This window comes from Rhododendron vialii, chromosome 5a (assembly GCF_030253575.1).
Source record: "Rhododendron vialii isolate Sample 1 chromosome 5a, ASM3025357v1".
NCBI classification, from domain to species: Eukaryota; Viridiplantae; Streptophyta; class Magnoliopsida; order Ericales; family Ericaceae; genus Rhododendron; species Rhododendron vialii.
In genome coordinates this window covers 6,719,956-6,732,078 of record NC_080561.1, presented here as the reverse complement: position 1 = coordinate 6,732,078, position 12,123 = coordinate 6,719,956, and the positions used below count along the sequence as shown (strand labels likewise).

Here is a 12,123-nt window from a genome sequence, read left to right as displayed (position 1 = left end):
TAATCCACGACCCATTTCAACCCGTCCATTTGCCACCTCTACATTGCATGTAGTCAAGACTTTTCTCCTGCCATTTCCCATGGAGTCGGCTGCGAAAAATTCGGGACGCGACATAAAGGAACAACCAATAAGTCGACACTTGATGCGCCCTTTCACAAACACACCCTCTTCTCAATCTTCCCTACATATAAAGTGAGAGTGCATGTGAATAGTAAGGGAGAGTGCATATAAGTAGTTCGTGGATTATTAATTTGATGTTGATTATTAAACAGTGACCTGTTACAAATCTTGCCTACATAGTGCATATCATGAATAGTATTTTGGTACACTAATTCAACAAGAATTGGATGTGGATTAATTAAACAGTGTCCTGTTACTATCGTCTTTGTTCCCACTGAGATCCGAGAATCATGTCGGACGGGCTGTCCTACAGGGCTTGTAGGGCGCATCTAGACCGTCCGTTTCGGCAATTAATGGTTTAAATTTAGTTGTTATCTTTGGCCGCTAATAGTTAATTAATGGTTTAAGTATGTTTGTTATATATCTTTGACCGGTAACAAATATATTTAAACCATTAATTACTGAGATGGACGGTCCGGATGCGCTCTATAAGGTGCCCTACAGAAAGCAACACCAGGATTTTCGGTAGGTTCCTTGTCGATCCATACTCTTTTGAAGCTCTTAGGTGTAAATTTCTAGTTTTGGAGGTTAATAGAACATTGGACCAAACAGCAGGCTGTACAGTTCAATTAACCATCCTTCTCTCTATTACTTTTCCATATAGAGTTTTCACTTTTCACTAAGTTTTTGGTGGAAAAACGTAGGCCATTTTACCATTTTATTTACACTAATTATAAAGTTTTGACATTTTAGCTTATTTACACTAATTAAAAACTCGTCAACAACAACTTCTTTATTAAAAACTTTTTTACTCACATACCCATCTACAAATTATTTATTACTGAAAACAACTTGACATTTTCTAACAACTTATCAGAAACAGCTAACAACTTGATTGCAACAAATCTTTCTCAAAACCTATTCACTACCAGAAACGCCCCGAAACAGAGGTGTAAATATGTCCCATCCCGGCCCGGCTCAGCCTATAAATGATCGTGCTCAGGCTGGCCCGCTCCAAGCCCATCGGGCAGCCACCAAAAAAGAGCGGGCCAGGCTCGTCCAATGTTAGAAAATCTAGGCCGTGGCCCAACCTACGGTCCCTACATCTCTTGGCTAAGGGCTTGGGTTCGAGCTTAGCCTCAGGCTCGTCCATAAGGTTTTGTTTCCCAACAAAAAAAAAAGTCTTGTACACACACTGTGTGATTCCCGTAGGTGTCTGAATAACAAAAGAATAAGGTCTCTAGTCAATTCAATAAAACACGGATGACTGTTTTGTCAACCGTGTTTTTTTGTTTCAAGTAATTTTTTAATCAAATTTTCTACTTATTTTTAAAATTTTGAATGCATATTGCGTAATTCTATTCAAAAAAATGAAATCAAGAAAAAGATAGAAGAATTAAAGAACCTTTTGGAACAAAGAAATGGAAGAACGAAAGTCGTATGGACTCACAACGACTCTATGGATAGAAGATATGCAAGTAATCAATTCTAGGATTCAATAATATTCCCAATTCGAAGTTCTTTGGTAACATGAATTTGAGTGATGGAATAATTCCATCAGCATTCATTAGTTGATCATATCATTAATTATTCCTATTTTTTGGTGTGAGGAACTTCTCATGAATCCACTGATTTCTGCCGAAGTCAAAAAGTTTGTTAAAATGTTAAGAAAATAAACTAAAGACAGAAAAATATCCAAACTTATAAAGTATTTTTATCTCGAAAATATATCTCAAAATTGACAACCAAACAAATGCTTTGTTTTTACTAGTCTTCTTTTTCTTTTGTCTTTGTTAATTTGGTTACGAGAGGTCAATTTTAAAAAATTAAAAAAAAAAGTTCTCATGTTTTGCACAAATTATTTTGATAGAGAGACGAAATTAAGGCCTGGGACTTGGTTTTTGTTTTTACTAGTAATCAGTGAAGGGTCCTCCTCTTTTCCCACAAGTCTATTCCCCATTATTGTCTTGTTGATCGATCTCGTACGAAAATATTCCCATAAATTCTACATTGAATGATACTTGGCCCCGTTCCAGAACACCTTCTTAAAAAATAAGTACTTATTTCACATTTTCAAACTCAAAAATAACGTAAATGAAAAATAATTTTGTAATTTTTTTTGCACCATATTAAAGATTTCAATGAGATCTATCAAACAAGATCCGTAGTGATAGAAAAATTATTTGGGTAAGCACATGATTTTTGAGCTTGAAATTGCCTTCTTAAAAAATAAGTACTTATTTATCGTTCCGGAACGGGGCGTTCAATTTCAACTGTCTGTAAGTGTTTTGGATGGTCCAAATTAAAAACAATCTAGTACCGCCAATAGATAATTTATTAACAGTAATAAATTGTTTTCAATCAAACCATTCAATACACTTTTGAACGGTCGAGATTAAATTCCGTAAACTTTCTTTACAGAAAGCTCCGTAAAGAAGTTTTTCTCTTCTACATTTGGGTTGGTTCTAGAATCCAAAGATAAAGAAAAAGGATAGATATTGGGAAAGGGAAAAGTCTACAATACACACCGCTTAAAAGAATGTACCATATACACCTATTTTATGGTTCATTCATAACATTTTAGCGTGTTTCGTAACTTTTGTTCCAGAATTCATAATTTTTCAGCAGTACGATTCGTAACATTTTTATTATGATTCATAACATTTTTTGTGTATCTCGTAACCTTTATACGATTCGTAACTTTTTTGCAATACGATTCGTAACATTTTCTCTATAATTCATAGTAACATTTTAGGAGGCACATATGATACACACACAAATAAAAAATGTGTATTGTAGTCTTTCCTACAGATATTTGGTTCTTGGTCTTTAGCAATCAAGTAGAGAAAATAGAGTTTTGGTTCTTGGTCTTTGGCAATCAAGTAAATGAATTCCTACCTAGTACACTTTTGTCCGTTTCCGTGGAGAGAAAATAGATTTTCTAGCCTTCTAGGGGAAATATCCATTTTTTGTCTCTGTTTGATTGGAAAGATTTTTGTGAGCACAGCATAACTCGCACGCTATCGGAACACATATAACTGGTCAATAATGGGTTTCAATAAATTTGATTTAGTGTTTTGGATTTGTTTTTTTCATGATAAAAATGTTTTGATTAGGCACTTAATGATATCCGATCGAACAGTTTTTTATTTTTTTTGCAAAGTTATTCTACTCCACGAACTCTACAAAGTGAACGTTTCCGATCATCACAGAGAGACCAAAGCGGGCCCCGCTCGGCCAGGACAGCAGGTGCTGTCCCCAATCCCTCACGTGGTCAGTGGTCCTACCCCTCTCTCTCCCACGTTTAGATTCGCACTTCGCTGATTGTTCGGACTTCGACCTGTCCGGTGAGGTTGCGCAGCTCCCACGGCGAGAGAGCTCGGCAGTGCCCCCGAAACCTAAAAAAGATATTTGATACTGCAATAGATTATAGAGTACCTGCTACGCTTCTATGCATTGCACTCAATTTTTATTTGTTGAGACCCCTCATGTGCTTTTACGTGCACCCAAACAAATTCGTAAATCAATCTAAAGACGGAAAAAAGAATATAGTAGTGGGTAGATTCAAATTTTTAACGTAGTGACCGTTACAAGAACATAGACGTAAATATCACTATTCTTTCATTTTTAATTATAAAAGTAATAATTTTATTGGCACACTCGTAGAGAAGAGCGTTCGAGCAATTACTAATAATTTCCCAAACTCTGTAAAGAGGAATAGAGGTGGACTGTGTAGCCTTGGTGAAGTAAAAATAAATAAATAAATCAAACTTCATATGTAAAATTTTAGCCCACTTCATTTATATATAAACTTGTTCAAGATATCGACTCAAATTTTAATAATAAATTATTTTTACTCTCTAAAATAACGCAGAGCACACCTTCAATAGGGTACAACTTTAATAGTGTACGGGTATTTTAACTTTTATTTGTTTATGGACATTGACATTATTTATGATTTCTACTCTCTCGATCGTGTCTCTCCACTCTCCAAATGCATATCACCACAAGATTTAAATTCCTTCCACCTCATGTGAAAAAATCCACATTTTCCATCTCTGTCCTTTGAGGGTCCTACCATGTGTTTATTATAGTAATCTAAATCGTTTATCTTGTAGGATCCGTTGAATAGTATATTTACGCAAAAAATCAGTTTCATCGGACATCGATAGAAATGTCAAAATTTTGATTTTCATTTGTAAAATGGACGGTCTGATTCTTTAATGTTAAACTGTCTATGGCTGTCTATTTAAAAATTCATAATTCAATTTTTGATATACATATCTATGTCCAACGAAACTAATTTTGTCAAAGATATACAAAACGATTCAGATTATTTCAATGAACGCTCGATGGGATTCACAATAATTGGTGGAAAAAAACGAATTTTCCACCTCAGGTGGAAAGAATTTATTCTCATCTACCACACAGAATATTGTCTATATAAGTAAACCACACGAAAATCTTTTCCTTTGTCCATAAAACAAAGAGAACAGAGGCCTTTCAACAACCGAGAGATAGAGTTCTTTAGGGCGGGAGAGAGAACCCAAAATGTCGGAGGAAGAGGGACAAACCCACCACCACCGCCTCGACCACCACAATGGGAAGGAGTACGTGGACCCGCCATCAGCACCGCTCATAGGCATGGCGGAGCTGAAGTTATGGTCTTTCTACAGAGCTCTCATAGTCGAGTTCGTCGCCACACTCCTCTTCCTTTACGTCACCGTCGCCACCGTCATTGGACACAAGAAGCAAACTGACCCTTGCGACGGCGTTGGACTGCTCGGCATCGCCTGGTCCTTCGGTGGCATGATCTTCGTCCTCGTCTACTGCACCGCCGGCATCTCCGGTAACCCCATAAAACACACTCCGTCCCGATTTATTTATCCACCTTTAAACATGTCCAAAAATGTTTGTTCATTTAACTATAGACAAATCAAATTTCTTTTCTTGCCCTTTATTTTTTTCGAGTAAAGTAATTTTTGGAAAAAGTTAAAGGTAAATATAGTGGAAACATTTTTAGGTGCCATAATTGTATTTCCTAAAAAAAGGTTGGATTCTCGTAATTGGATAAATGAATTGGGATTCCCTCCGGTTTAGACTTCAGTTTCCTTAGTATTACGTAGTATTTAAATCCTCACTGTATTTAGAATATACAGAGGAAACACCTATTTAGAGAAAGGCACCAAGGTATACTTTCAAGGTACATGTGTGTCAGTGTGTGAGAGATTGTGTGAGTTTGAGAGAGATAAAAATACTAGTGAGCTTGAGCGCTTGGGTTATGTTATTTTTATCTCATTGTATTCATTCAAAAATATTAGTAAAAATTGTTCTCTCTCCTGTGGACGTATCCGAGTTTGGAGAAAATACGTAATATTGTGTGATTATTTTTATCGTTACGCTAACATTGCGCGCGTGGAATCGAATATTTTCCAACAATAAGGAGTGTTGGTTGATATCCAATTAACATATTTTTCGACATGAATGATTTATAAGTTGATGACTTCTACAAAATCAATGTTTTAAGTGGATACGAGGAGGGGCTACAGAGTGGAACCGGAGAGGATCTGAATCCTTTCAGTTTCAGATACCATATTGGCATATAATATATCCAAATCGACGATCCAACCCAAATATCTTTTGTGCAGGCGGCCATATAAATCCAGCGGTGACGCTCGGGCTGCTTCTTGCAAGGAAGGTGTCACTGATCCGGACCGTGGCATACATGGTAGCACAGTGCTTGGGGGCAATTTCTGGAGTTGGGTTAGTGAAAGCGTTTATGAAGCACGACTACAATGCTCTTGGTGGTGGTGCCAACTCTGTTGCTCCTGGGTATGACAAAGCCACTGCACTTGGTGCCGAGATTGTCGGCACTTTCATGCTCGTCTACACTGTTTTCTTAGCCACCGACCCCAAGAGGAGCGCACGCGACTCTCACGTGCCGGTAAGTTTAGCCCTAACCTTTTTTTTTTTGTTTCCACTTCTAGCTATTTTTAGTGCGATTTTTGATGTGTTGATTTGGATTTTTTGATATATGTTGTGGGATTAGGTTTTGGCTCCTTTGCCTATTGGGTTTGCTGTGTTTGTGGTTCATTTGGCCACTATTCCTATTACTGGGACTGGAATTAACCCGGCTAGGAGCTTTGGTGCTGCCGTTATCTACAACCATGAGAAAGTCTGGGATGACCAAGTAAGTTCAATCTCTCTTTTAGTTTTTAGGTTCCACAGTCAGAGTGTCTTGATCAGCTTACGCATACCTCGACGAATTTTCTCTCAGTTCCAGTCAAAGACAGGCAATCTATGCCAGTCACAATAAACTTTTTTTTTCTCTCCGTATATATATACACAATTTTATGATGTTTTGTATTGACGTGAGGGTTGATTTTGGTTTTGGGCAGTGGATTTTCTGGGTTGGGCCATTTGTGGGGTCTTTGGCAGCAGCGGCATACCACGAGTATATTCTGAGAGCTGCGGCTTTTAAGGCTTTGGGATCTTTCCGCAGAAACCCAACCAACTGGTGTTAGGTGTTAGCTTAATTTGGTCGTGAATCTATTTGTGTCAAACAGTACTCAATGGTGTTTGTTGACGTCAATGAGCAATGGACTACATTTGAATATCTCTCTCTCTCTCTCTCTCTCTCTCTCTCTCTCTCTCGGACTACATTTGAATATCTCTCTCTCTCTCTCTCTCTCTCTCTCTCTCTCTGGACTACATTTGAATATATGTCTCTCTCTGAAAGTGATTGAGACGTGTTTGTAGTCATCCGATATTGTGAGTCCTGCACTGGTCACATAATTTGCGTGCGTGAGCAGATGAGAGAGCACGAGCGTAAAAGAGTATTTGAAACACATTCCAATCTACCCAGATTTGCGAGCGAGAATTTAGAGCACGAGTACAGTCTAAGGATTGGGAGTGAGAGCATAGAACATGCAGTTTGAATTATGTGATTAAGAGCATCCACAGTGGTATAATCAAAACAAAAAGGTTTATAAAATTAGCAACATTTGTTCAAAAAGAGCTCACATTAGAATAACCAAATTTAGAAACGTCTTAGAAACTTATTAAATTTTGGCTCTTGAATAATCAAAACTACCAACTTTTAGCTAATAATCAAATTTAATTGTCTTCACATTTTCTCAATCAAGTACACCATCATTACACAAAAACCTTATTTCTTCCATTTTCAACATGTTCATAACAAAAATACTTCTAAAAACAGTTTTTTTATTAAAACTATTTTCCCTTTTTTTTTTGAAAAGTTTTATTTCAAAACAATTTTTTTATTAAATTTTTTTTCAAAAACTGTTTTTTTTTAAACTTTTTCCAGAAAACTTTTTTTTAATCAAAATTTTCAAAAAACTATTTTCTCTTTTTCTAATAACCTATTTTTATTAGTTTGAAAATTATTTTCTATGTCACAATTTCTAGATTTTTATAAGTTAAAAAAGTGATGTGAAAGTTTTGGTTATTCAATTTTAATTGTACTATTGTGGACCTCCACATTGCTAACTTTAGCAATCTCTTAAATAGATAATTAAAAAATGATGTGGCAACTTTTGATTATTCCACTGTGAATGCTCTAAGGTCCCCCATGCATCTTGTTGGAATTACGTGTACTGGAATCATCGGACAACTTGGAAAATAGTTGTGTCTAGATTTTGGTCAATTTATTTCATTAAGGACCGTGTCTGAACAAATATTTAAAGTGAGTTCACGCTATATTTTTTGACAAAATCTTATTTTTTTCCTAATTTTTTGTCATAGTTTTTTAGATTAATAGTTCATCTCGACGAGAAGAATTGAAAAATTGTGAAAATGCGGAACGAAGTTGAAAAAAGTACATGTAAGACGACAGTGTAGACAAAAATACCAGTTTAGTATTTTTTCGTTTTTAACTTTTTAGATTCCTCTCGTCGAGACAAATGATTAACCTAAAAAATAAAACTTGAATTCAACAAAAATTCAAAATAATGAATAATCTATCCAAACAAAAAAAGAAAATTCTAAAATCAGCCCAATGGCCTGACAATAGTGAGTGTGTGAATGTGTATTACAGGTATAAAAAGTACACAGAAATACGTGATTTCTTTGTCTTTTAGTATACTTATCGTCAGCTCAGTGAACTGACAATAGCAAGACCGAACAAAAAATACGCAAACTTCGTTCACCTGTCGACCAACTGAGAAGGGCTCCCCCTCTTTCTCTTAATCCCAGCAGATCGGTTCCCTCCTTCAGTCCCCCCTTCCCCATACCGGCCGGTTGTCGTCCCTCCCCCTTTTTCGGCTTTTCACTCCCCGTTCGATCGGGACTCTCTTTGTTCTTATCACTTTCATTTTCCCTCTCCGATCAAGTCTAATTTTCCCTCTTCGTTCTCCCCCTTCCTGTCTAGTTCGATCGGCTTCCTCGGTTCCGGCTTGTGCATGCAAGTCTTTTGGGGTTCGTTTTTGGTATGTTTGATGCAGGTTTTGTGGTGCTGATCATGTGGCTAGCTCGTCGCGGAAGTCCTTTTCACCGGTTTCACGGTTCTGTTAGAGATCGATGCACATAGCTTTGTTTAAGTCTTTTGGTTTTGTGATTTGCTGTGGTGGGTTCGGCCCGAGTGGTGGTGCCCAAGTCTAGTTTCGTCTCTGGGTTAGGGGTATTAGTACGTTAGTCAACAAGGGTTCAATGGCTATCCATAGCTCTGAACCCCAAACATGTTTTCCATGGGACTCGAACTCAGGTCACTACTAGGGAGAGAAATGAGACAACCAACTCGACAAGCTTGGTTTTTCCGAGCATTTGAGATTAGGATGGGGTGATTGTCCGATTTGCAATGGGGCCAATTTCTTTGATTTTTGATTCTTTTTCAGTTTTGGAATGTTACGGCTATTGTATGTTTTGTTGGTCGTCGTGTGGGTGATGCAAGAAAAGGATGGTGTCGGCCGCCATGAGAGGTGAAAATGGTTCCGGTGAGGTGAGAGAAATTTTTCAGTGTCTGGTGGGTACCACGTCACCTGGCTGACGTGGTGCCCGAGTAGGCACATCCGAACCGTCCAAAAGTATATTGGATAGCTCAAATTGAAACACTTTCTCTCCTCTTTCCCTCTCTTTTTTCTCTCTCCAAATCCGAGCCGTCTAAAATCGAAATAGACGGCCCGGATGCACCGAGTGGGCACCACGTGGTAACTGCTTGGCACTGAAAATTTTCTCGATGAGGAGATATTTGGTGGCGCAGAGGTAGCAGCGGCGGTGTAACCGTGGGAGGAGAAGACGAGGAGGCAAATGAGGAGTCACTTGGGAGGAAGATACAATCATACAACACGCTTCATATTACTCTTAATGGATTTTTAAGGTGTGTTTAGCTGATAAATTTTCAAATAATTATATATATATATTTTTTTTCCAATGGAAAGAGAGAAGAATTTATTAACGAAGAAACCGGTCAAAGGACCGGACATCATCCAAAGCAAGATTAGCTAGCCAATAGGGGACAGGACCCCCCCAATTTTCTAGTCTAACCCCTAATAGGGAATGCTTAGCTAACGAATGGGCTACCCTATTACAAGAACGATTAACATGCACGAAAGTACAAGAGGAAAATAGAGGCAGAAGAACTATTACAAGAACGATTAACATGCACGAAAGTACAAGAGGAAAATAGAGACAGAAGAACTAAGCAATCCAAGAGAATAGAGCTACAATCCGCAAAAGATTTTCCCGCTTGAGTAAGTGCTTGAACAACTTGGAGAGAATCACCCTCCAGAACAATCTTCGAAAGGCCTCTATTGGCTGCAAAGACCAAAGCTTCCCGAAAGGCCATGGCCTCAACAGCTCTAGGGGAGAAAAGCCCAATAAAAGGGATGGCCATCATGCCCACAATCTGCCCCCAATGATCTCGAGCCACAATGCCGACCCCAACTGAGCCATTTGCCCTTTGAACAGCCCCATCAACATTAAGTTTTATCACATCAACAAGAGGTGGACGCCACATAGGAACGCTCTTAGAAACAGCAGGGCTTTGGAGAGAATGATCATCAACCATGACAGCCTTAAATTCGGAACAAAGAGCAGAAGCCTTTTCCAGAATCACAGTACCATTCCAGCCAAGGCCATCAAAATACACTTGATTTCTTGCCTTCCAAATAAACCAGCAAATAGAAACAAAAAACGCACCCATATTCACCGATGTATCAGACGCGTAAGAATTATGGGGGAACGAATACCACCAATCAATAAACTGAAAGGAATTCCACATAGAAGAAACCACAGGGCAAAACGGGGAACCAAGCCACACCGCTCGCGATAGCTTGCATTGGAAAAGTAAGTGCTCTAGAGTTTCATAATTGGTCTTACACCTTGGGCAGTAGAGAGAAACATCAATACCTTTACGATTCAAATTAGCACATACAGCAATAGCATTATGGGAACATCTCCACAAAAAACATCTTGACTTTATTAGGGATTGGTAAAGACCACAAAGATTTCCAGAAAGAGTCAGAAGGAATACCCGAACTCGACTCACCGCGTTCTCGAGACTGCCGTGGAAAGTTGCTTTGTTTTGCCAAACGATAAGCCGACTTAACTGAAAAGGACCCATTGCTGGTAGAGTGCCATAAACCCTTATCTCCGCAGCCCTGTGAACTGATTGGAATCGAGAGAATTGACTCCACATCAGATTCCAAAAAAAGCTCCTTAAGCAATGAAACATTCCAGCTATGGGAAGTGCTATCGATAAGATCCGAGACACGGTGAATGTGACTAAGGGTGGAGGTGGTTGCTGGGGGAGGACTAAGCACTTGAAAAGAGAGAGACCTCGGAAGCCAAGGATCGCTCCAAATATCAATGGAAGAACCATCCCCCACATTCCATCTCCAGCCCTTTTTGAGAATGGCTCTTCCTGCCAAAATGCTACGCCATGCCCAAGAAGCAGAGTTCGGGCAACAAGCTTCCCAAAAAGACTTATTAAAAAAATACTTGCCCTTAAAAAGTTGTAAAAATAAAGAATGCGGGCCTTGTAAGAGACGCCAACCTTGTTTCGCAAGAAAGGCCAAATTGAATGCATAAAGATCACGAAAGCCAAGCCCACCATCGGATTTGTTATCACAAAGCTTGCTCCAACTAACCCAGTTAATCTTGTTCTCCCCTTCTTTTGAACCCCACCAGAATTTTCGAATTGCACTACAAATATCCTTGCACACCCGCTTAGGCAAAAGAAAACACTGCATCACATAATTAGGCATAGCTAACAGTACCGACTTGATTAACACTTTTTTTCTTGCCATATTGAGAAAAGTATCCTTCCAACTTTGAAGCCTATTAAAAACTCGGTCTTTTACGTACCTAAACACCTCAGTTTTGGATGAAGCCCTTCCCGGTCATTTTTTTCGCTGATTTCTCGCGGGGACCCTTAAAATCACGTTCTGCACACATTGAACGGTTCGGATTTTCAAAATTTGATCGGGAAATGAAAGTCCCGCATTTTAACAAAGTGAGGGATCCCTCACTTGATAATTTGTGTGTGTGTGTGTCTATATATATATATATATATATATATATATATTTATATTTACAGAGCTCGAGCTCGGCTTGCTCGGCTTGTTTATGAAACAAATATATATATATATATATATATATATAATATAGTTGGGCTCGCGAGCCAATTCGAGCCGAGTTTCGACGAGCTCGAGCTCGGCTCGTTTATGAAACGAGCCTAACATTTTAGCTCGAGCTCGTTCTCGTTCGTTTGTGTCTCGAACCGAACTGAGCCGAGCCGTTATCGAGCCGAGCTTCGAGCGGCTCGCAAGCGGCTCGGATCGTTTGCACCCCTACTACTAATATGCAAGGCTTGTATATTATAATAATATATTTCCATCAAATTCCAGAGGCCTTTTTCCTTTCTTTTCGACACAAATTTCCCTTTAATTTGATTCCTTTGGTTTTTTGTCTTTGAGTTTTGGGGAGTCAGTAAATTAAAGGAAGGGGATTCTCATCGGTCACTCTCTCAGGGCCCTATAATATAAC

The 12,123-nt window shown here is 38.6% G+C and overlaps 2 protein-coding genes across 2 annotated transcripts; one reads left to right on the top strand and one right to left on the bottom strand.

Annotated features, from left to right (window-relative positions):
* Positions 1 to 4,474: 4,474 nt before the first annotated feature.
* LOC131327041 (aquaporin PIP2-7) lies at positions 4,475 to 6,736 on the top strand. The gene is made up of 4 exons (XM_058360015.1): positions 4,475 to 4,969; positions 5,769 to 6,064; positions 6,170 to 6,310; positions 6,519 to 6,736. Exons 1-4 carry the CDS (start codon positions 4,672 to 4,674, stop codon positions 6,642 to 6,644), a joined length of 861 nt encoding a protein of 286 aa, XP_058215998.1. The 5' UTR covers positions 4,475 to 4,671; the 3' UTR covers positions 6,645 to 6,736.
* Positions 6,737 to 9,237: 2,501 nt separating this feature from the next.
* LOC131327503 (uncharacterized) lies at positions 9,238 to 11,384 on the bottom strand. Its single transcript, XM_058360665.1, has 3 exons — positions 11,132 to 11,384; positions 9,724 to 11,010; positions 9,238 to 9,395 (listed from the first exon to the last, which is right to left on the bottom strand). The coding sequence occupies exons 1-3, from the start codon at positions 11,382 to 11,384 to the stop codon at positions 9,238 to 9,240; spliced, it is 1,698 nt and encodes a 565-aa protein (XP_058216648.1).
* Positions 11,385 to 12,123: the final 739 nt, after the last annotated feature.

Excerpts from the sequence above, each read along its gene's own strand:
- LOC131327041 (XM_058360015.1), top strand. The coding sequence starts at position 4,672 with ATGTCGGAGGAAGAGGGACAAACCCACCACCACCGCCTCGACCACCAC. Across the intron at positions 6,065-6,169 it reads CACGCGACTCTCACGTGCCG|GTTTTGGCTCCTTTGCCTAT; the intron begins GTAAGTTTAGCC and ends TTGTGGGATTAG. Across the intron at positions 6,311-6,518 it reads AGAAAGTCTGGGATGACCAA|TGGATTTTCTGGGTTGGGCC; the intron begins GTAAGTTCAATC and ends GGTTTTGGGCAG.
- LOC131327503 (XM_058360665.1), bottom strand. The coding sequence starts at position 11,384 with ATGGCAAGAAAAAAAGTGTTAATCAAGTCGGTACTGTTAGCTATGCCT. Across the intron at positions 11,011-11,131 it reads GGCCTTTCTTGCGAAACAAG|CATTTTGGCAGGAAGAGCCA; the intron begins GTTGGCGTCTCT and ends GGCATGGCGTAG. Across the intron at positions 9,396-9,723 it reads CGTGCATGTTAATCGTTCTT|TGACTCCTCATTTGCCTCCT; the intron begins GTAATAGTTCTT and ends CTTCCTCCCAAG.